The 25859-nt window shown below is 37.8% G+C and overlaps 1 protein-coding gene across 1 annotated transcript in view; it reads left to right on the forward strand.

The window, feature by feature from the left end:
• The first annotated feature begins 1293 nt into the window (after positions 1–1293).
• ACOT12 (acyl-CoA thioesterase 12) overlaps positions 1294–25859 on the forward strand; it is a 30172-nt gene continuing 5606 nt past the window's right edge. The window contains exons 1-11 of the mRNA XM_070935788.1: positions 1294–1411; positions 6188–6257; positions 12220–12280; positions 13118–13219; positions 14151–14286; positions 15971–16127; positions 18407–18526; positions 22333–22480; positions 22962–23017; positions 23628–23691; positions 24646–24729. Of these exons, the coding sequence (XP_070791889.1) occupies positions 1294–1411; positions 6188–6257; positions 12220–12280; positions 13118–13219; positions 14151–14286; positions 15971–16127; positions 18407–18526; positions 22333–22480; positions 22962–23017; positions 23628–23691; positions 24646–24729 (1116 nt within the window). The remainder of the gene's footprint in view (positions 1412–6187; positions 6258–12219; positions 12281–13117; positions 13220–14150; positions 14287–15970; positions 16128–18406; positions 18527–22332; positions 22481–22961; positions 23018–23627; positions 23692–24645; positions 24730–25859) is intronic.

The raw sequence follows: 25859 nt of genomic DNA on the forward strand, positions 1-25859 counted from the left end.
GAATAAAGCTTGTAGAACTCCATAACATTTCTTACATTTCTATAAGACTTGCTCCCAGATAAATATGTATATGGTGCAGCCTAATTTTCACTGAAAAAGCCCAGAGATGGAGAGTTTGCCTTAGGCATGGAATCAATGGGGTGTCCCTCAGAAGACAAGAAATACAAAAGATTCCAATTTAAAGCTACCAAGTTGTGACACATTGAGCAACATTCCACGTGTTTCCTTTGAGCAGGTATCAGCGTTACACATTTTTTTCTAGGCTTACTTGATGACTTCTGGCATGGGAACAATCTGGCTTGATGGCCAAAAAAACCCCTGGAAATTCCTTACTTAATTCCTCACTCTGGTATTTAAGAATCTTGGATGGGATCCTTGAGGAAAAAAAGAACCATACATGTCATTTTCCTAAGGCTGACTTTCAACTTGTGGACTTTACACCAGGCTTTTCTCTGGACAGAGCTCTTCAGAAATATTGGGTTTACAAATTTGAGTACCTTTAATGAAAAGAAGGACTAGGGGATGACATGATAGCAGTGTTCCAATATCTAAGTGGTTGCCACAAAGAAGAGGGAGCCAACCTATTCTCCAAAGCACCTTAAGGCAGGACAAGAAGCAATGGGTGGAAACTAATCAAGGAGAGAAGCAACTTAGAACTAAGGAGAAATTTCCTGACAGTTAGAACAATTAATCAGTGGAACAACTTGCCTCCAGAAGTTGTGAATGCTCCAACACTGGAAGTTTTTTAAAAGAAATTGGACAACCATTTGTCTGAAATGGTGTAGGGTTTCCTGCCTGAGCAGCGGGTTGGATTAGAAGACCTCCAAGGACCCTTCCAACTCTGTTAATCTCCCATACAGCCTGCGTTGGAGTTGTGCTAACAGGCCTCGGAACATACTTGAAAGGCTTCTGGTTGGAGAAGACAATTCCAGTCACGCAGCGCAATAGCTGAAATCGACTGGCTTCAATGATGCGCCTCACCTCGCTATTTCTCATTCTAATTATTTCGCAGGAGCTGAACCGACGCAGCCACACCTCGCTCGCAGCTACCTGCCACAGCTCGAGAAGGAGGGGAAAGGTGAAACCGCCGCACTCCTTCCACCCGTGGCAAAAGCGAACAGCCGAGTTGGACGGTGCGGCCGGTCTTGCATAAGAGGCGCAGGAGCGCGCCGGGACACATTCAATCACGCGTGAGCGCCACAGCACCGGGGGAGGGAATGCGAAACTCCGGCCGTTTCTCGCCCTCAGAGCCGCCGCGGCAAAGGGACGCTTGCCGGCGACAGAGACGGTGCCATGGCGAGCGCGCAAGTGCACATGTGTCAGACTCTCCTTCCCGCTCACACGAACCACCTCGGCGACCTCAGCCCCGGCCAGCTTCTCAAGTGGATCGATACCACGGCGTGCCTGGCCGGTAAGCGCGAGCCTCTCTTTCCTCTCGCGGGGGCACCTCCTTCTTAGAGCGACGTGCATTGGGGACCCCATCTGCGGGGTCGCCGGGGTTTTTCTGCAGCTGCAAAACCCGTAGGCTCAATGGGCAGGCGGGAGAAGAACACAGCAGAAAATCTCTCTCTCTATATATATATATATATATTTGCCTACTATTAGTTACGGTAGTTAGTGCAATAGCAATAACAATAGCACTTAGATTTATATACCGCTTTATAGTGCTTTACTGCCCTCTATAAACGGTTTACAGAATCAGCATATTGCCCCCAATAATTTGGGTCCTCATGTTACCCACCTCAAAAGGATGGAAGGCTGAGTCAACCTAAAGGGATTCTTGCTTAAATTCCTGTGGATAGTAGTAGTAGTTCTGTTTTTCATAAATTTTAAGTGGGGTTTATCAGTAATTCTTCAGTCTTTCGATTACGATTATTTTAAAGTTTACCATGAATGTAACTTACCTATCTACCTACCCATCCTGGAATATACAGTATAAAGCCCCTGATAATTTTCTGGGCAATCCAAATAATAATTTACCATTGGATTAATGAAATAATAGCTGGACTAAAGAACATTCTATACTGTATGAGGAAACTTTATTTTTCAAACATATTTTTAAGAAACCAGCAACAGTAAGTTTACCTGTTGATATTTAGAGGGATGTGGTGGCTCAGTGGCTAAGATGCTGAGCTTGTCGATCAGAAGATCTGCAGTTCAGCGGTTCAAATCCCTAGCGCCACGTAACGAAGTGAGCTCCCGTTACTTGTCCCAACTTCTACCAACCTAGCAGTTCCAAAGCACGTAAAAAATGCAAGTAGAAAAATAGGGACCACTTTGGTGGGAAGGTAACAGCACTCCGTGCACCTTCGCTGTTTAGTCATGCTGGCCACATGACCACGGAAATGTCTTTGGACAGCGCTGGCCCTTCGGCTTAGAAACAGAGATGAGCACCATCCCTAGAGATGGAAATGACTAGCACGCATGTCCTGGGGAATCTTTACCTTTATAGTATTTTGCAACTTTGGTCCTTAACCATTATTAACCATTACTAACAGATTATAGGCACGTTGGTTTATCTCGGTTGCTTGGTGCATCTTGGAACGGCAGTCCCAGTTCATATGCATGTCCCTAGATTGGAGAATGCTGATTTAATGTCTGATAGTTTAATTGGATAAAAGCTGCAGGAATAAAAAATTATAAAAATATAATAAAAAATAATAAAATTGTGCCGTTTTATTTATTTGTATCCTGACTTTATTATGTTTGCAAATAACTCAAGGCAGTGAAAATATCCAACACACCTTCCTCTTCCTATTTTCCCATAACAGCAACCTTATGAGATGGGTTGGGCTGAGAGAGAGTGAGTGGCCCAACATCATCCAGCTGGCTTTCATGGCAAAGATGGGACTTGAACACATGATTTCCCACTTTCTAGCCCAATGCACATTAACAAAATCACCATCAGTCAATTGCAAAAAGCAGTTTTGCTAGGAACAGCTTACATCTTATGATGGTTGATGATACCTTTAAAATTATTAAATAGAAACATCTACCTCCCCAGGTCCTTGGGAAGGACTTGATAGTGGACAAAAAAAAAAAAGCCAGATCCAGACTAAATTTCTGGCTGACTATGCAACCTATCATAATAATTCAACAGAAAACATGTTTTCTACTTCTTGACTTTTTCAACTCTCTGCACAGGCCCCCATTCTGAATTGCAGAATGCTAACTGTATATTAATTTTATGGCTGCTTCTTTAAACCAATATGTAATCTATTACAACAATGTAGAAGGAAATGAAGAATACCAGTAATAAGTAAGCTGTTATGACAATTATTCTTTTAAGAATTTTTCTTCATTTTGGAATATATTTAGTGCAAACCCACTAATTCCAGTTTATAGCTCCATTAAATTTATTTATTTTTAACATTGATTTCTTTGGACTGCTTTGTGTTTTGATCTCACATTTTACCCATACAGTTTTTCAACAGAGATTTGATTATATCTATGCTAAGCTGCTGCTTTGATCTTACATTGTAATTTTAAGATGTTTATGCTTTGTAGGCTTTATAAAACATAATTAAATACTTCATAGAATATCGAACCATAGTTTTGGAAGCGAACTCGAGGTGTTATAGTCCAATATCCTGCTCAAGACAGGAGACCTTATACCATCCTTGTCAAATGGTTGTCCAGTGTCATCCAGGTCAAATGGTTGTTCAGGTCAAATAGTTGTCCACTGAAGATTTTTTGAAAACCTTTAGTGATGGAGCGCCCACAACTCTGGAAGGCAAGCTATTCCATTGATTAATTGTTCTCATTGTCAGAAAATTTCTTTAGGTTGGATATTTCTTTAAAACGTTTCCACCCATTACTTCTTGTCCTTTCCTCTGGTGCTTTGGAGAATAAGTAAACCCCTTTTCTTTGTGACAGCACCTCAAGTTCTAGAAGGCAGTTGTGATGTGCCCTCCCCCCAATTCTTCTCTTTGATAGGCATGGTTCAGAATCAACCTGCCATATCAAATCAAGAACTTAGCTGCTATTATATAAGGCTCTTTTTCCTTCTAGTATGCAAATTAAAAATTCTTCTAGCTCCTTAGATGTCAAACAACAATCAGTGGAACAACTTAACTCCAGAAGTTGTGAATGCTTCAGCACTGTGAAGTTTTTAAGAAAAGATTGGGCAACCATTTGTCTGAAATATAGGGCTTCCTGCCTGAACAGAGGTTTGGACTAGAGTACCTTCAAAGTTCCTTCCAACTCTGTTATTCTAGGAAGTAATATATTTATCTAAAAAGTTATATCAGGCATATTTATAATTGTTTAGTTGGATCAAACCTTATCTAACCAAGAATTTGTACTTCTTTGGAGAGAGATGTTTACAAAAACTGAGCAGGACCTTATAAATAGAAGCTTTAATTGAGTGCAAGTTCATTTACACTCATAAGGAAGAGTTCCAATTAGCAAGTGTTCCAATGAAAAGCCCCAGTAATCCTTTGCAGATTTGGATTTGTGTGTTTCTAAGGACTTACACAGTAGGCATCCTAAATTTCTACTTTAAGCAGAATGGAGGAAAAGATTTTCCCATACAACAGTTTTAATGCTGGTTGTTCTTTTATGATTTCATAATTGTCTTACTTGTTCCTAATTTATTCTACTCAGCCTTCCAAGGCTATACCTCATTTAAATATTTAAAAAATGTGTAATATTTAAATTGCTTACCCAGTTTTATGGTAATTTGTGCAATACAGTACATGATTCAAACATTGTAAATCGTTTCCCAAAAACTTTATTTTTGACAGTATTTAGGTGTTCTTCAGTATAATGAAGTCTTAATCCTTTAAGCATTCTTTCCTACTCAATTCTGGTTTTGAAGAGAAAATTGTAATCTATCTATCTACCCTGTTTCCCCCAAAATAAGACATCCCCTGATAATAAGCCCAATTGGGCTTTTGAGCACATGGCAATAAGGCCAAGCGCTTATTTCAGGGTTCAAAAAAAATATAAGACAGGGTCTTATTTTCAGGGAAACATGGTATCTATCTATAATATATATATATATATATATATATATATATATATATATATATATATATATATAATCTATATATAATATATGTTTATACAGTATATATCTAGTATAACTGATGTTTTCTGGGAATCTAGAAATGGAAGGAAGCATTCTGAAGCACTCCATTGAATGAATTGAAATCGAAATTAGAATATAAGATAATTTAAAAATCATGATAAAAAATATGGCAATATTTTTTTCCAAGCAGAGTATATTTTTTGTATTTGCGTATTATATTGTGTGCTGCTGGATCAATCTTAGTTATTTAATAGGAATAAAGAAGCATATCATAATAACAGGTGACGGCTTGCTTTTCCCACATCAGCTCCCAGGTTCAACAAAGGTATCTCAGGGCGCAGATAAGGTTTCTGAAATCTAATGCTGTGATAAGTAAGGCGGTCGTCTGACTTGGAAGAAGGAAGTTTATTCCTTTATCTGCAGTCAGGGAACTCTCACATCATGAGCTGGTTTGCCATCCCAATTTTTATGTAAACTGCATGGAGAGGGGGGGAAAAAGACAGAAATTATAATTATTCAGTCCAGTGGTCATTTTATCTGAGCTGCAAAGGTGTGAACAGTTTCTTCATCATTTTAACATTAGTATTATACAAACATTACATAATTTTTAATTTTTACCATACAGACATAATAACATAGTTCTTGGCATGTCTGTGCAGAGATGCCTCAATGCATAAGTGTTACTCTCATAAAAGTTGAATGCTGCATTTCAGTACTGGATTATTTTATATTGGACAAACAATCATACAACAATGCATTCTTCGATATCTTTTCTAAAAATATCTTAAAATAGTAAAATAATCTTGCTTAAAAGTTAATGGATGCTAATATAAATTTATATGATGTATCTACTGTTTATATGATGTATTTATATGATATATTTATATGATGTAAATTTATATGATGTATCTACTATTGACCTCACCCCATTCCTAAGAGGTCAGTAAGGGGCGTGCATAAGCACACCAACCTGCCTACCATCCCTGTCCTACTGTCCCCATTTATTCGTATCCTTATACTGTATTCATGATCATGTTTATACTTATATCTGTTATCTTATACGTGTTTGACAAATAAATAAATAAAATAAATAAATAAGCTGTTTTTTTTCCCAGTACTTAATTTTACTTCCAATAAACTCTATTTTCTTCTAAGCTGAAAAACATGCTGGCATTCCCTGTGTAACAGCATCAGTGGATGACATACAGTTTGAAGAGACAGCCAGGTAGATCTTAATTTTATCAAGCTTTACTATAGTTTGTTAGTTAATACCATAGTTTTAATCAGTATATATAAACAGAGAAATATAATTGGCACTTTAGGAATATGATTCATTGCAAAAGCATTATAAGAAAATAGAAAATTTAAATTTCTATAGATACAGTATATTGATCTTTTCTACTCTTAACAGTAAATAAAGCATTTACTGTGAAAATCTGAGAGTTGCAACTTAATTTGTTTTGTTTCTTACAGTTTAATTCTTAACATTAAATTTAAATTATTTTTAGAAAGGTATTTAATTCTTAATTTTTTGATCTGATAATGAATATTATTGATAAATTAAAAAGTCATTAATTGTCACATTTCTTGTACATGCTTCATGAATTTATAATGTGGTTGTTCAAGGAATAGTTGCTTCCTTTCATGTCCTAAAGAAAGTAAGTTCTTTCTTACTTTCATTTTCTGTTATTTTCCCTGTAAATGGTCTCCAGTTGATTTCCTCCAAATGGTTTGAAATGAAAAACAAACTGGGCTGGGAGAGACATTTGCAAGGAAGAACCAGCAGATGTAGCACTGCACTCCATTTAAAGGGGGAAAGGGCTGATTCAGTTATTTTGACATCTCCAATTGCATTGAACCTAAGATTAAATACCCCAGCAGCACTGCTGTGCATAATTACCTTTAGTGAAAGAAAATGAGAACAAATTTTAAAAATGTTCCACAAAATTCAACACTTAAAGGTTTGTGACTGCATTTCAATTTGATGCTAGGTGGGAAAATAACAAAATGTTCAAAAACAGAGTGCATTCACTACATGTTACATTTGATCTTAACCAAAAGGCCAAGACTACATTCCAAATTGTAAGCCATTTGTATGGATTAAAAGGACAATAATGATTTATTTCAATTAATATCCAAGATTCCTTTTGTTGTGGATTTAATAAGACAAACACAACATTTGGATTAATCAGAGACAATTTGTATATTGCGCAATAGGTTCAAAGCTCTGTACATGAAGCGTTGAACAAAGACAGAAATTAGGTACAATGGTTTTATACCCTTCTAGACAAAGGATTCTGTTAACTCAGCAATTCATATGGTCATATACATTTGTCATTTTTAATTGACATTTCCTAATTACTGAGTTTCTTTGCAAAACAGTTATAATTCTTTTTGTAGATTACTGAAGCATAGACTCAAATCATCTTCTGACGATAGACAACTTTTAACTCATGTGGATCCCCTTGACCTAACCAACCTTTAAGCTGTATGTCATTAGAATGTTCCTTTCTTCTGACAACTTAGAGGCCTCCTAGAGGTACCAAAAGGATTTTGGCTGAGTTTGTACTTTTTCCAACCGGATGCATTGCTTTTTAGAATAGAGTGAATAGAAAGTTATCCAGTGGTCATCTATCAGAGCCCGCTTCATTTACATTACTTTGACAGGTGGATGTACTTGCCAATAACAAGAAAAAAATGTTCCAAAACAGGGATTTTTTTCTTTATAAATGAAAGGTGTGTTCTTTAATTTAGATTTCTGGAAAAGTGCCCCCACCCTGTGTAATATTCTTCCCCTGGAGGTAAGGCAGCAGAGGTGGTATTCAGCAGGTTCTGGCCAGGTCTGGAGAACCAGTAGCGAAAATTTTGAGTAGCTCGGAAAACCGGTAAATATCACCTCTGACTGGCCCCGCCCCCATCTACTCTCTGCTTCCCGAGTCCCAGCTGATCGGGAGGAAATGGGGATTTTGCAGTAACCTTCCCCTGGAGTGGGGAGGGAATGGAGATTTTACAGTATCCTTCCCCTGTCACACCCATCAAGCCACACCCGCCATGCCATGCCGACCAAGTCATGCCCACAGAACCAGTAGTAAAAAAATTTGAATCCCACCACTGTAAGGCAGGTTCCCACTCTCCTGGCCTTCTGAAAAGGAATTAAAACATGGCTCTGTGGCCTTGAATGGGGAGTGCAGCTGTGACTAGTAATTTTAAGTAATTTTAACAGTGTTTTATTATCCTTGCTTCTTTTTAATTTTTTAAACTTTTATGTACTGTTTTTATACATACTTTATTGTATACTGCCCAGAATCCCTCTGAAGGAGATGGCGGTTCAGAAATTTGAAAAATAATTATGTTACTAAATTCTCGGGACAACTGAATCCTACCCAAACATGCTTTTTCACAAGAAAAATGAACACAATACATGTAGCAAATTGGCTATAATATAATATTTAGGCCAATTATGTACTATTCCACTTCGTATGTAGGACAGCTGTGTTTGGTATTTTTGGAGCATGGAATTTTCAACCTTTCAGAGAAAAAAATAGAGCCTTTTCCCCCTACATTATAGAATCATTTCCTGTTCTTATATTTTTATTGCACAAATATTTGCACTTTGGACTCTTTTCCTCTTTTTGCATTTGTTCCTGGATCCTTAGCAAGAGCTCTCAGACTGCTACATTCAAAAGGTTCTCATCAGTCACAAATGAAAATGCAATGGTCTATGACAGGGCAATGTTCCTTGCATTCTAATTCCCAAGGTCTGTGTTAAAAACATGCACTTTTGTTGTGATGGAAGCAAGCAGTACACTCCCAACATTGAAACAAATAGCCCTCAGGGTTAATAATACTTCCTAAGTGTTTAGGATGACCTGCGGAAGAGATAGTGCATGTTTAATTAGATCCATCCAGTGTTTTCTTGAAAATAGATAAATTCTTTTCAACAGTGATCATCATTAGAAAGCACTGGAATTGAATTTGGTCTTTTGATCAATTTTTTTTATCTGTCTGTTTGGTCTCTGATTTTAAATAAAAAATATCAACATAGAAATTGGATTATAAACATACACAGAAGATAATTGGATAAAGTATCATAATGAATTAAATAGGATTTATGTAGTTTGTTCTGATAAGGTGCATTCTTCAGAGATCCAAGGTTCTAGAGAACAAAAGCAATGTTCCTTAAGTGACACTAACTAGTGGAGGATCCCTTGGAAGGCAGGGCGGAGGATTTCAGACAATACCTGCATGACAAAATCGGTCAGATCCGGGGGGATTTGGACTCTGACTGGGTAGATCAGGGCAGGGTGACGAGGAATAGTCTTGAGAATGTTATCTGGGAGGAGTTTGATGCTGTGACTCCCGATGATGTGGACAGGATTTTGGGGAGACTTAGTGCGGCCACATGTTTACTGGACCCGTGTCCCTCCTGGTTGGTACTGGCTTCCCGGGAGGTTACACGAGGCTGGCTCTAGGGTGTTATCAACGCTTTGTTGAGTGAGGGTCACTTCCCCGCTGCCTTGAAAGAGGCGGTGGTGAGGCCTCTGCTCAAGAAGCCCTCCCTGGATCCGGCAATATTGGCCAACTATCGTCCTGTCTCCAACCTTCGCTTCATGGCGAAGGTTGTTGAGAGTGTGGTCGCGCGACAGTTTCCACAATTCCTGAAGAAAACATCTTATCTAGATCCGTTCCAGTCGGGTTTCAGGTCTGGGCACAGCACGGAAATGGCATTGGTCGCGTTGGTTGATGATCTCTGGAGGGCTCGGGACAGGAGTTGCTCCTCTGTTCTGGTCCTGTTAGACCTCTCAGCGGCTTTTGATACCATCGACCATGGTATCATGCTGCACCGGCTGGAAGAGTTGGGGGTGGGAGGCACCGTGTTGCGGTGGTTCTCCTCCTTTCTCTCTGACCGGTCGCAGTTTGTGTTGGCAGGGGGGCAGAGGTCGACCTCAAGGCCTCTCATCTGTGGAGTGCCGCAGGGATTGGTCCTCTCGCCCCTTCTGTTCAACATTTATATGAAGCCGCTGGGTGAGATCATCCGTGGCTTTGGGGTGAGATACCACCAGTACGCTGATGACACCCAGCTGTACATCTCCACCCCAGGCCACCCCAACGATGCCCTTGAAGTGATGTCCCAGTGCCTGGAGGCTGTGCGGATCTGGATGGGGAGGAACAGGCTCAAGCTCAACCCTTCCAAGACTGAGTGGCTGTGGCTCCCGGCATCCCGATATAGTCAGTTGACTCCACCACTGACTATTGGGGGCGAGTCTTTGGCCCCCATAGAAAGGGCTCGTAATCTGGGAGTCCTCCTGGATATGCAGCTGTCCTTGGAAGAACATCTGACGGCTGTAACCAGGGGGACCTTTTGTCAGATTCACCTGATTCGCCACTTGCGGCCCTTTCTTGATCGGGATTCCCTGTGCACAGTCACTCATGCCCTCGTCATCTCTCGCCTTGACTACTGCAACGCTCTCTACATGGGGCTCCCCTTGAGGAGCACCCGGAGGCTCCAACTGATCCAGAACGCAGCAGCGCGGGTAGTGACGGGAGCAGCATGGCACTTCCATGTAACACCGCTCCTGCGTGAGCTGCACTGGCTCCCGGTGGTCTTCGGTGCGCTTCAAGGTGTTGGTCATCACCTTTAAAGCGCTCCATGGCATAGGGCCTAGCTATCTTCAAGACCGCCTGCTGCTACCGACGACCTCCCATCGACCCGTGCGCTCTCACAGAGAGGGCCTCCTCGGGGTGCCATCAGCCAAACAGTGTAGGCTGGTGACGCCCCAGGGGGAGGGCCTTCTCTGTGGGGGCACCTACCCTCTGGAATCAGTTGCCCCCAGAGATAAGGAGAATCCAAGACCTCAGTGCCTTCCGCCGTGCCCTTAAAACCCATCTTTTCCAGCAAGCCAGGCTGGCTTAAGAAGAAATTTTTAAATGTTTTAATTGGTAGTGATTTTTAATTTTGGGCCAAATTTATAGATATTTTAATTGTTTTTTAATATTTGTATTGCATGTTTTTAATTCTGGCTGTACACCGCCCTGAGTCCTCAGGGAGAAGGGCGGTATAGAAATTGGAAATAAAATAAAAATAAAAAAAATAAACTATCTAGAAAATGACAGAATCCTTTGTTGAAGCATTCTTCAACAAGGTCCTAAATTACTTCCTACCTTCCCTAAGAGAAGCAAATACTTCTGATTGAAATTCTAAATTGACTAATAGTCTGGCTTGGTAAACAGTTTCCAAAGGTTCCTAGTTTCAATCTCTAGGACAGGGATCCCCAACCCCCACGCCACAATGGATTGGTACCGCTCTGTGGCCTGTTAGGAACCAGGCCACACAGCTGGAGGTGAGCAGCAGATAAGCGCGCAAAACTGAAACCATCTCCCACTCCATGGAAAACTTGTTTCCAACAAAGCTGGCCCCTGGTGTCAAAAGCGTTGGGGATTGCTGCTCTAGGACCAGATAAAACAAACAGTTCAGTGGTGGGATTCAATTTTTTTTACTACCGGTTCTGTGGGCGTGGCTTGGTGGGCATGGCAGGGGAAGGATACTGTAAAATCTCCATTCCCACCCCACTCCAGGGAAAGGTTACTGCAAAATCCCCATTTCCTCCCGATCAGCTGGGACTCGGGAGGCAGAGAATAGAGGGAGAGGGCCAGTCAGAGGTGGTATTTACCGGTTCTCCGAACTACTCAAAATTTTCGCTACTGGTTCTCCAGAACTGGTCAGAACCTGCTGAATACCAACTCTGAAACAGTTAGTATGCAAAGTGGGAAATCTTAATGTTTTGGAGACGTGTTGCCACTTAGTTTTCATGACATTAAGCTAAATGGACAAAACAATCAGGCATTGAGTTGTTACCTGGACAGTTCTAAATTTAGATTTAAATTCAGATTTAAAGGCTCCCTTGTAAATTCTTTCTTCAAGTGCGACTAATTGTGAAAAGAGTTTGCTTGGCCAGTATTCCTGCCATTGACATTTAAGGAAAAAGGACAATAATCTTTTGAGATCCATAGAGAGTCTTTTTCCACTCCCCCTTCACTTCTGGCCATAATATTAAGATAGGATATTTGAAATTATGTGATTTCTATATCAGTTATTTCCAAAACACATAGGTGTACATTACAGTTTTGGATATTGTAAAACACATAAAATTATGTGTTTTGTAATTATATATGATTTTTTTAAACAGAGTTGGGCAGATTATCAGCATTACAGCAAAGGTAAACAGGGCATTCACTACCAGTATGGAGGTAAGAGATAAGTGTATTTATTTAAGTTGAAATACTATATTTTATTATATTTAGGCAGGATGAAGCAAGGGAAGAAATGAATTCATGCAAATTCCATCACAGATGGCTTTTTCTTCATTCATTTCCATACTCTTAATAGCTTTATTTTCCAAATTCAGCATTATATTAAATATCTAAATATTTGAATAAAACATTTTTTTTCAAAGTTGAAAGAGTTGAACATAGAAACTGAAGTTAGTCTATAAGTGACTCTGTGCCAGTCATTCTCAGCCCTATGTCCTATAAAGACTTGTTTGTGCAGTTAAAATTAAGAGGCTACAGCAGTAAACCTCTAATAAAAGATGTGATAAAGATTAAATAAACAAATTGAATTACTGTAATAAATACAAATGTCTAGATATCATGTGAATGTCCCGCTTAGCAGTGGCAATTCCAGCATAGAATGGGTCAACTTGGCGTGGCCAGCTGGGAGCAGCCAGATTGGGGTGGCCCCCTCACCACAGTGGCGGCAGCAGCTGGGGGTTTCCTTTTTCATATCCCTGTCACAGCCACCATACTGAGTTCTGGGCCATTCAGAGTTCCAACCAGCAGCGCTGGTGGGCGAGAAGGAGGTTGCAGCCGAGGGATTTCCATGTGGGAGATAAAATCATCATCAGGTGTCTGGATTGGGATGTGGATCCTAATAGTGCCGCATAGTCGCTTGGGATTATGATGTATACATGAAAAAAGTAAAGCTTCTTATTTCCATTAAGATGAAAAGAATAGTTGTTACTAATGCACTTGTTCACAATTATGTAATTGCCTAGAATTCAACAATGCTTTGTTATCTGCACATAGGTTGGTGTCAGAGTTACATTACAGGATCCCTTAACTAATGTTCAAAAACTAATTTGTGTGGCTTTCTCTACATACGTTGCAAGGCCAGTAGAAAAAGAGAAGGTAAACATTTCATTGAAAAATTCTAATGTTTCTGTTTTCTAACTTTGTGAACTTGCCAGAAAGCCATTATTATTTACTGTTTCCTTTTTTTAAAAAATTGACAATAAAAGAATGAAAAAATTTACTTCTGAGTAATAACTTCATTGTACCTTTTCTAAATATTTTCTTGCGCCATGTATTACTTTCAGCAATTCCTTTTTTGAAATAATGTATTTATATAATTCACTAATATAAAACATTCATTTTGCTTGCAGATATTATTAGCATTGTTCCTAAGCTGCCATATTTAAATTTTTATTTTTCAAAAAGGAACCCATTTTCACATATACCATTGCCAATGATCTTGGTAATCTAGAATGTTTAGGACAATATACAATTAACAATATGTGCTGCTAGGATAGCTTTTGCTTAAAGAATGGAAAGGCAATTACATTTTCTCGTCTACCTGGATATCTCTAAAAATCTGCAGCATTGCACTACAGCACTGAAAAATCACCCGGAGCAAATCTGGGGAGGCAATGAATGAATGCAAGTTCTGTTCACATCTCCATAGTTCCATTTATTGCAAGGAAATAGTTTGGGGGATCACCTGTACACTAAAGCTAATGAGGATCATTGAAATCAACTATTTAAGGACATTGTAGATTAGGCAGCAAACTGAGTTATAGAGTTTAAAGATGTAGAATAATCCCTAGCATCTTGCATTTCTAGGTTTTTTTTTCATGATTTTTGTTTTCATGTTTAGAATATTGTATAAATTATTAGAAATTGTTTATTAAATGATTAGTAGGTTTTAGGTTAGTAAATATTTTAGGTTAGTATTAAGCTTACTACAGATGTGGCAGAAATAATTTTTTTACTGTTAATGGGTTCATAATATAATTTTACTATGACTTGCTGATACTGTTTTCTTTTCTTTTTTAATATTTAGATTAACCTAAAGCCAGTCAAGCTTCTCACTGTGCAAGATTTCATAGAGCATGCCCTGGCTGCTGAGCGAAGAAAAATTCGACTGGATCATGAACATGTATTAAATGATCTAATGGATAAATGTGGCATGGATAATGGTCAGTAAAACAAATGTTATGTTCCTCATTTCCAATTCTCTGAAATGGGGAGAAGTTCCAGTGGTTCCTTGGCTGCATCGTTTGAATGAAAAAGCCCTGGGAACTCACAGCATTGTGTAATGTATCATTTATGAAAAATATAAAATATGAAAAGATATAAAAGAGAGCCACGTGCCCTTCTGTGAGGTGATATTCCTGCTTTAGATCTCCAAAAACTAGGAGCAATATAGACAAGCTTTCCATTAGCTTATTGCTTTCTCTAGTCATTGTTTCGTTTCCATACTCTAACATCAACATGTTTCTGAACTCATAATTAATGCATGCATTGAAACAGAATCAAGACAAACGATAGAACCCATTCTTTCAACTTATACAATCACCCCATTCACCCCACCCCCATACACATTTTGTTTATGCAAGGCATATCATTAGAAAGCAGCTTATTTATTTTCAGATCTTCACTTTTAAGAGAATATTATTGAAACAAGCATTGGGCCCATCCTAAAAAAAGTATATAAAGTAAGGATGAATTTATCAAATGATTGCTTTGCTGAAAATGAGCACAGAGTTCACTAAAAAAGAAGCAAAGCTCAATTATATTGTTGAAATTACTAATTTAACCGGCTGATAAGTAAGTCCAAAATGCAAGGCAGTTAGGTGGATCCAACTACAACTCTGGGATTATAAAACTAATGAAACTGGGACAGAAGCCAAAGGCTTAATTTAGGTCAAGTGGAATCATGTGACAGATTAGCCTGGCTGGCATTTAAAACAAAAACATACACTTTTAGTAGGAATATCTTCGTTCCTGATAATAGAAAGATACTGTATTTTCTTTCCTATTTTATCTCTAAAATACATTTAAATACCATTATAATTCTAACTAATCAATTTGGTCTCTAAAGATATATAACATGACATTTTTAGAGATCAGAATCAATACAGGTAGTCCTTGGGTTATTCAGTGACCATTCAAAGTTGTGAAAGCACGGAACATAGGGGACCTACAACCAGCTCTTGCCATTCCAACCATCACAATATTTCCATAATCACAGGAGTGTGATATATGTGCTCAGTGCCTGGCTGGCAATTATGATGTTACAGTGAGCTGCGATCACATGATTGTGATTTCCAAGTTTCCCTGGTGCTGTTTTTCTGCCTGCACTCTGGAGTGCCTGTCCTTGGTACCCACCACAACACCCTCCCATGCTCCGGAATCCCTGCCATCGGCAACCCCCCTCTTGACCACAGCAAGCCCGGCCTGCCCAGAGCTCTCATCCACAGCTTTCACTTGCTAGCTTGATTATCTGGAGATCCTGTCTCTTCCTACTTAATGACCTGTATAGTCTTGGAGTTATGACAGAAGCTTGGACTACAAGATTACTGTTGCTAAGTGATGCGGTCATGTGATGTTGTTCTTTGCAGCAGCACTGTTTAGCCACAGAAATTGCAGTCCCAATTGCTTTCATAACTGGAGAACTTCCTGTAATAATAGTGCACGTGAGAAATGTCTGTTCTAAAAGAATTTGGAAGTGATAGGATTTTTCTAATGAAATACAAATGTTATCGATATCTATGAAATTCAATAAAGCTGTGCTAGAATAAAACATTGTAACTTCAATTGAAATCTATGTGTACTTGGAGTGCTTGGCAATTATCCTAACACCAGGGTCATATGTTCTAGATCATGTCTGCAGTAAAGAGAAAGATGTGGTTTACACCGATTGCACTCATGTGCAGAGCATTGAACTCGTCCTGCCTCCTCATGCCAATCATCAAGGAAATACATTTGGTGGCCAAATTATGGCTTGGATGGAAACAGTGGCTACTATTTCAGCAAGGTGCCTTTTCAAAGAACTTTCTTCTGTATTAGATATTATCGGACACATTTAGTGAGAAATAATGGCTACTAGGGAAAAATAAGAGGAGGGAGGGTCTCACTGAAAATTCATCTCATCACACAGAGAATTCCATCATCCTCCCCCAATTGCTGGGTACATGCAGCTCTTTCTTTGTGTGAGAGAGACATGAATTTCTATTAGAATTCCCTTCACACTCCAGTGGGCCAGATTCATTGTCAGGATGTTGGATGTGTCATTCCCATTCATTATTCATGTAGCTCTGATTCGTAACCTGAACTTATACACAATAATAACTGCTTTTGCTTCGTTGCCAGATAAATAAATCATTTTATTAAAATTGTAAATCTATCAAAGGTTATAATCACCAAAGACCCAAGAAAGCAACATTTCTACGTAAACATATACACCAAATATCTGTAATACATCTGATCGGACAAAACAGGGGTCATATTTAGCTGTAAGAAACTAAATAGTTGTAACAAGAAAAATAAGGAGCATAACCAGTAAGGTTAAAATTTACTGTATTTTATGGAAATACATTAGAAACATTGCTAAATGGTAACCAAAAACTGTCTATTCTGCTTGAGAAATAAATGACCTTGCTGCAAAGCTTTTGTAAAACAACTCACAATTAGATTTGACCTTTGGAAGGTGGCAGAGTTGCTATGGCCACACACTGCCGAAGAATAAAAAGAGGCCGTTTAGTTTTTAAAAAGGCTGTTCGCAAAACACAAAGTGAAGTTAAAACTCAGAATGGTTTATCTAAAATTTATGGATGATATCTAGCACAGTTTATCAAGTGATGGAACTAATACATCTATAAAAAAGAATAGTTTCTCATCTGCCATGTAATTTCATTAAAATCTGCCCTAGAGGACTGATCAGTTTAGGGACCTGTAAAGAATATTCTTACTGTACAAATAAAAGACCATTGCCATGATGAGGAATTTTATCCTTTGTTCATTTTTAACAATTGTAATACTAAGCAAACATTAGATCCGGAAATAATCTTTTAGAATAAGATCTATACAAAAGCACAGAAGTCTTGCCTTAATAAAATTATTTTAATTTTCAATAACAACGTTAAGAACAAAATAGACAACAAACCTATATATCCTTCACATCTGGTCTGATATTAATCTGCTGGTGCCCTTAACTGTGAGTATTGCAAATTAGATATTTAGCAATTTAAATAGGAGGAGCAAATTATTCCTAATGAAATCCAAAGTAATTTGAATGCATTATAATGATGCTCAGTTAAATTAATTAGAAACAGATAATTGTGCACATTTAACAATTCTGGTACATCATAAAGAGGTAATTGAGTTACGCTAAGGATAAATAATGGCCCAAAACAATGTCATTGCTAAACAAAGGTTAAAAATTTCGGACTCATACAAACACTGAGTTCTTAGCCAAAGTGTTATAGAACATTTATGTATTAAAATAAATCTAAATGGAAGATTTATTTTCACATATAAATGAAAGGATTTCATTTGTATTTGTAAAAATACAAACAAAGAGGTGATTGTGTGATCATTGATGATACAGATGTAAGTCACTACTTAAGAATTTGTTACTGACAAATTCCCTTATTTGTCAACATGTTGCTTTGATTTCACAGAACTTTTCAAGAAGCTTGATTAGTGAAAAAAAAATGAGCAACATAGTTGGTAATGTGCTACAACTAGTTTCCTAATATATGCATTGAAAAAAGAAAATCCTAGAGTTGCTGTCCTTTTTCCAGCTGGGCTACTTAAATTTGCATGGGAAGTTCCCATATCATTGTTTCCATATCACTTTCTCTTTGTAGGCTTTAAAATACATCTTCTACGGCATTGGGCCAATTTTTAAAAATTATTTTTATGTAAATCACTGTGGGCCACAACAGGTGTTTTTTCCCCCAACATTTCTAAAAGATGCAGTAAATCTTGATAAATTTGGAACAGCCCCAAATAAAACTTCATTAAAATCCCTTTGGATTTATTAGCCAAGCAATATTGACTAATTATGAGATTACATTAAAATTTAAGAACGAATGTAATGTTGTATCTATAAAAAATATACAGGATTGTTCCCAAATATGAATATTAAAGCACAATTCTTAAACTTCACAACTTCTCATTGAATACCTTTTATTAATTTTTTCAGAGCTAGTTTAAACTTGAAAATCAGTTTTGTGCGGTATTTATGTAGAAATCTTACAGAGTTGCATTGCCATAAAAAATATGTATTTTATTTTGTTTGCTTTCATTCAGCCGCCTGTGTCATGTGCATCCAACTCTGAAATCTGTAGATATGTTCAAATTCCGAGGACCTTCAACTGTCGGTGACCGCCTTATTTTCAATGCTATAGTTAATAATACTTTTCAGAAAAGGTAAAATACTATATATTACGAATATTTATCATCTCTCTCTCTCTCTCTCTCTCTCATATATATATATATGATATATATGTGTGTGTGTGTGCAAAATTACACTGCAAATACGTATAGTCTTGAAGAAGCTTTGATGTTGAAGCATTCTGTATAACACAATATATATATATATATGTGTATATATGTGTTTTTTTCTATATATATATAAGAATATGCATATATATATATATATATATATATATATATATATATATATATGTTTTCTCAGGTTTTCGCGGGTGTTTGTATGTAGGTCTTTGGTTATTCGAGTCTTCTCCCACGTAAAATTGGAAGTGTCTTGGCGACGTTTCGACGAAGTCTCATTCATCATCTTCAGGCTGGTGTTCTCGGCTTCGTGCTTCCAGGAGCAATGTGAGATCGCAGCTGTCTCTTCCTTTTAACTGCTAGTGGGGGTGTGAGCTGATTGGGTGGGAACTTGGCTGTGTTCTGATTGGGTGGAGGTGTGCTCTGATTGGTTAGGGGCTTGGCTGTGCTCTGATTGGATGGGGGGTTGGTTGTGCTCTGATTGGCTGGGGGTGTGTTCTGTTTGGGTGGGGGCTTGGTTGTGCTCAGCTTAGTCTGAGTTGCAGGAGGATTTGAGCTGGTGAGCTGCGTTGTTGTTGTTTGGCTTCATGTTTGTGGCCGTGCGAGCTCTTCATGGTGGGTGTCAGTCTGCTTCATGTATGGATTGGAGAGGTTTAAAGTGGCTAATGATGCAGCTGCGGTCTGACTTCTGGTCCTTGGTCGTGGCTCATTATCAGTGTGGGTTTGAGTCTGCTTTCTGCGTGGATGTGTGGTGGTGACATCCTGTGTGGCTCTCGTGAGTGTGGGTCTGGTGTCATTCGTCGTGTTAGGGACTCGTTTGTCAATAAGGGCAGGTTTCCAAATGGCTGATACCTCCCGCCTACCAGCCATTAAAAGGAAGAGACAGCTGCGATCTCACATTGCTCCTGGAAGCACGAAGCCGAGAACACCAGCCTGAAGATGACGAATGAGACTTCGTCAAAACGTCACCAAGACACTTCCAATTTTACGTGGGAGAAGACCCGAATAACCAAAGACCTACACACACACACACACACACACACACACACATATATATATATATATATATATATATATATATATATATATATATATATATATATCACACTGTGTGTGCGTGTGTGTGTATATATACCGTTTCCCCCGAAAAGAAGACCTTGTATGCGTGCTGGCTAGCTGATTGTCACGTGCGCATGCGTGCCAGAAACTGGAAGACCAGCTGGCCGGTGCGCATGTGCATGCCGGAAACCGGAAGTTCATTTCCCGGTGCACACATGCACCCTCGGCAGTTCCTCTTCCAGATTGTAGCCCCAACAAGCACGCACACTCGGTGCTGAAAAGTTTCACCATCACTGTTCTAGGTCATGCCTTTCAAACTGCCTGCTCATGGGCCAGATGTGTCACACGCAGGCCACGGCCACCCCGGCTCCACAAAGGCAAAAACGTTGTGATAGGTCACAATATGTCAAGTGACATGATCGAGTTTGATACCCGTGCTCCAGGTAATTCAGGACAATCCATAAGGAACATAAGTTGCCCCAGAATGATTGCTGGGGAATTCTGGGAATTGAAGTCCATACACATCTTAAAGTTGCTAAGGTTGAGAAACACTGGACTAGATTTCCCTAAAATCCAATCTAATTCTACAGTGTTATGATTCTGTGATACTTTGCATAGTGCTAAGCCTAAATCCAGTTTCTGTTCTGTATTCTATTACAGTATCAGCAGAATCCAGCACATCACCAAATCTGACTATAATAAGAGAAGCTATAATATAATATATTTGGAATCAGGTCCTAATGTTTAGATAGCAAAAAAAAATTATTTATCTAGATTAGATAAATAAATTAGATATCACAGATTAGAATATAATATTATACAATGACACTGATTAAATAATCTGTTCTTCATCTTAATAAACATCTAGTGGTAAGATTGTGTATAAAGCCAGATAGATTAAACGTATTCTGCCTAAAAAAAGTAATTATTCCTGCTGTTAAGTAAATGTGCATATTTTGCAAAATTAATTCTGCTTCTAAATATAGAAAGGATTAAAGAGGTATGTAAATTATTGAAGCTATGTCACTATTTAACCATGGAGCCAAATATAATGTATTCACATACTATAAAACATGAAATATTTTACAAAGGAAATAGATTTTATCAAGTACAATTGTAGATTTACATCTTTTTGGATTATTTTAATTGATATACAGATAGCCCTCGATTTACTACCACAACTGAGCCCAATATTTCTGTTAAGTGAGACATTTGTTAAGTGAATTTTCATGACCTTTGTTGCCACAGTTGTTAGTAACATGGTTGTTAAATGAATCTGGCTTCCCCATTGATTTTGCTTATCAGAAGGTCACAAAAGGTGATCACATGACCTTGGGACACAGCAACGGTCATAAGTATGAACCAGTTGTCAAGCATCTGAATTTTGATCACATGATCATGGGGATGCTAAGGTTGTAAGTCTGAAAATGGTCATAAATCACTTTTTTCAGCACCTTTGTAATTTTGAATGGTCACTAAATGAACTGTTGTAAGTCGAGGACTATCTGTAATTGAAAATGATTCAATGATTTTTGGGAAGGAAATCAGTAGTTAGAAAGATTTGCAGGAATCGATATTCATTATACCATATTTTTCTGTCTCTCTCTGATATATATTTTTAAGATAACAAAATCCATTTACATGGAAGTTTTTGGTATTTAAAAGAATAACAGAAAAAGAAAAGAGACAAAGCACAAGGACAGATAATGCAAACATCCATTTACATGAAATATACTTCTGCATATTCAAATAATTAATACTAATGAATTAGAGATTTTAAATTCTGAGCAATTTTACTCCAAAGTAGCTTCAGTGAGATTTGTATCATATTGTACAACAACTTATTTACTTCTTTATTCAAACAACCTATTACTTGGATGATTAGAAAACAATACTTCACACATCACATTCAATCAGGCCTGCACAACATTCAAACCGCAGGCCACGTGTAGCCTGCCAAGCTGCCTTGTGTGGCCCTTTCATGCCTTTTGAAAACTCAACAAATCCACTTCTGCCAAATTGGATCCACTGCCAGAAAGGATTCACTGCTGCCAATTTTGCAGCCCCAAAGGATGCTGCTGGGCACCTCCAAAATCTTCAAGTCTCAGCAAGATTGCCAGTTCCATCACTGCGATCACACTTTTAGCCACCAACAGCTACTACTTGGTACATCAGCTATTCCTTTGTAACCCCCAGTTATTTTCAATAGCAATGTGGCTCTTTCCCCTTTACAAATTAATCTGGCTTGTATTAAATCACGTTTTTTAACCTTGGTTTTTGAACCTAACTTGATGTGTTAGGTTATCTAAGCCAATCATTTCCTTGAAATAGGAAATCCAGTGAGGCTATCTCTAAAACCTGGCTGTTGAGCTTCTGTCTGAAGAGGTTCCACAAAAGATAGTCTATCACTTCTCTTCAAACAGAGCTTTCTCATTTCTCTGAATGGACATTTAACACCAATTCTACTGTAACTGAAACCTGTTCTAACTTGTCCTATCTTCTGCTTTCTTTGCATTTGAAAAATAATGTCATATTCTCTTTCATTCTCTGTTTAAGCTATCTATTTCAACCAGTTGTTACAAGATTATTGCATTCTACTGACTAATAAATCATTGCTGCAGATTTCAATACATTTTTAAACTAAATAAAAACCTTTTTTTCAGTATTGAGGTTGGAGTTCGGGTTGAAGCATACAATTGTGAGGAATGGGCCAAAGGTCAAGCACGGCATATTAACAGTGCCTTTCTTATTTTCAATGCTATCAATAAACATGGAAATGTTCTTATTCCCAGAATTAGTTCCATGACCAAGGTGAGTTCTTTTTCAACTGGAAAGGAAGACAATAGCTAATGACTAGATAAAGCAAGATTATTTTTTACTGATTTTTATAATTGCAACAATAGCAGAAGAAATTAAGATATACTGTAAATAAAGTGATTTCTTGATTTGAATTCTATGTGAGGCATTGACTCTAAAGTGCTTTAGATTAAATGTTACTTGGAAAATCATTTAGGCCAGTGAAAAAGAGCTAATTAATTTTGTTTTATTAATTATAGTGTGGCCTTAAGCTTTTCAGAGTGCTTCATAGTTTAATTACATATTTTCTTCAAATAGTTGTTTTCATCCCCTGCTTTGTTTTATTGTAATGTTTATGTCACACACAATTTGTTACATGACCTGTCAGCTATTCTTAAAATGAAGTATAATTACATTAATTTAACTAATATTATTTTTTAAGAAAAGTTAACATATTATAGCTAATTCTTTGTTTACCTGCTTTGTTCATTTGGAGGATGGCTTAAGAAGGTACCATGGAGCTATTGCACGTAAGAAAATTCGATTATTCAGGTAAAAATAAGCCTCAAAGATCACATAAATATTTAATAACTTATTTATAGTGGAATCACTGTTATTTCTCAGTTCATCCAGAAATGACTACTTGATTCATGAAATATCAAACAAATATTCAGTTTGAGGGATATACCTGATAGGTGTATGGAAAATATTTTGGAATGAAGGAGCAGAACAGATTCAGGAACATATTCCAGTGTACGGGATTGTAAGTGAAAGGGGAAAAATACCTATTCCTGTTTTGTAATGCTTCCAGTTTTACCAGATAGTTATCTTTATTACTACAAGTGTTCATTAAAATCTAGAAGCCTTATCCATACCTTGCATGTTGGATTTAATATTTCAGTGAAAGGATAATGCTGGAATTTAGTTATCACCACAAGGTACATTTTAGCAATCACAGTTCTGTATTTTTCATTGATTGCTATTACAGTGATTGCTCATCACATTTGTTAATGTAAACAAAATTAACATTTATAAACAGTAATTTAAAAATACTTGGTTTGGGTAGTTTAAACCTATTTGAAAGTGTAGAATGTTCTTTGAAATCCATGTATTTCCTTAATATACTTTTGGCTTTCTTTCCACTTGTGTATATTACCTTCAGGAGATATGCTCTCTTAAAGAAAGAAAACAATTTCACACCTGATTTCTGGGACATTAGCCACCAGGTACTATTTATATTAGTTGCACATTGATATCCATCAAGTAATTGGATCATTTAGTGCAGGATGAGCAGTTTTTTTTTAAAGTTAGGACCAATTTTAAATTTTTGGCCTCAGCTGCAAGGAATGTGGAAGGGATGTTACAGGAAGTTCCAGGGCTAGAAGTCTATGCCTTTCTTCCCACACACACTGTTTCTGGCATTTTTAAGGCCATGGAAATCTTTTTTGTAAAAAAGAAAAAGAAAGAAAAGTGGATGGCATATTCTTGAGAAGCACGAAAAATGAAGCTGTTTTTAGAAGCCCTAAGGCTGGCCAACCCTGATTTATTTTATTTTTTTTCAAAACAGCAAAAATCTACTGCTAAGTACTATGTTTTTGGAATATTCTTTTGTCCCACCAAACTTGGTTTACTTATTATCAGAATTGTTTTAAAATTAACAGGTTTTATATAATGCTGATAGCAGAGAGGGCAGCAATTGTGTTTTATAGCACTGATTTTATGAGTATGTGATGGAAAGGAAAATCTTCCATCAGAGGAATGTAATGCAGAGAAGTCTGTATCAGGATTTTTTATACATATTCCTAATGTGCTAATTGTGCAAATTATTGTGGAAATTCTATACTTTTTTAAATTAGTTCTATCGCGTTGAATTCAGTCAAATTTGATTCTGAGCATGTTCTTTGGGTTCAGATTTAGTCCATTACTTACTATACGCTTTTTTAGCTTGCCACTGTCATATATCAACAAGATTGCAACTTAAAGAGTGTCCTGTCAAATATGTATGTTTAATTTATCAGAGAAACCGATAGAGTTTTAGAGATAGAGATTTGTATTGCCTTCATCATTTAAAAGATCTCAAAAGATCTCGATCTCTAACTTTCTCAACACTGTAAAGAGGGGGGCGGGGAACCCTATATTTTCTGACTGGCTTGCAATTAATTATCTGTTTTAAATTTCAGTCACTCATAATCAAAAGCAATGTTACAGCATTGACTTTCTTGGCAGCAAAGCCTGGATGGGAGATATGTATGACTCTAAATCGTGTAGGTACTATCCATGTATTTTCTTACAATAGTTTTAAGAATTGTGTGCATGTCTTAATTGTTTCTTTTTTTAAAAAAATCCTTTTACTTGGAGTAAAGATAACTGAAGACATGAGAATTGATGTAAAGGAGATTACATGCATCACAGAAGCAGACAGGTCTCTTTTCTCTCCCTTAATCATTCTTTTTTGTTTTCTCCTATTTTCCGTGGTGCTAACAACAAAAGTCTCTTTCAGTCACAAAAGATTCACTACCTTCCTTCTGACCGATCTCCTACTCTGTAGAGAACTGCAATACTGTCCATCGAATTACAGAACTATACCCCTTCTCATTAGATTTACTTACCAAGAATATATTGCAAAACAAAACATGATTGATCATTACTAACTATTCAACATTCAAAATGTGTCTTTTAAATACCTATCAGTTAGGAATAATAAAGGCTGAAAAATGATGTGACCAAGAAACATCTCATTATTTCAGCAACTATAGAAAATACTGTCTATAGGCATGGATTTATTTATGTTTACATTAAGACAATGCAATGGTGAAATCTAAAAAATTTTCCTACCGGTTCTGTGGGCATGGCTTGGTGGGGTCATGTGACTGGGTGGACGTGGCTATGTAGTCATGTGACTGGGGGTCAGAAGACAGAAACTCACTAACAATGTCCTGCTGGAGCAGGGGGTTGGACTAGATGACCTCCAGGTCCCTTCCAACCTTGAATTGATTGCTGTGCTCTTTCAAGGTATCCTCTGAAGCTGTGTCTAGTGCCAGGTTTGTGGTCCTTCCTTCCTCTCCTTTTTCCCTCCCTCCTGCCCTCCCTTTCTTTTTCTTTCTTTCATTCCCTTTCTTCCCTCCCTCCCTCCCTCCCTTTCTTTCTTCCTTTCTTCCCCCCCCCCCATGTTTGGCCTACCAGGCCTCAGGGAAGCCTCCTGGGAGCAAAAACAGATGCCCCACCCCCATTTTTGGCCTAGCAGGCTTCAGGGAAGCCTCCTGGGAGCAAAAACGGACTTCCCCCACTAGGTAGTAAAAAATGCTTTAAAAAGTAAAAAAAAAAAGTTCCGAGGAGCGCGCAGGATAGCTGATTGTCACAGCTGATTGTCGGAACCTTTTTTTAACTTTTTTAA

This window comes from Pituophis catenifer, unplaced genomic scaffold (assembly GCF_029215685.1).
Source record: "Pituophis catenifer annectens isolate HBS135680 unplaced genomic scaffold, rPitCat1.0.hap2 SCAF_2, whole genome shotgun sequence".
Classification (NCBI taxonomy): Eukaryota; Metazoa; Chordata; class Lepidosauria; order Squamata; family Colubridae; genus Pituophis; species Pituophis catenifer.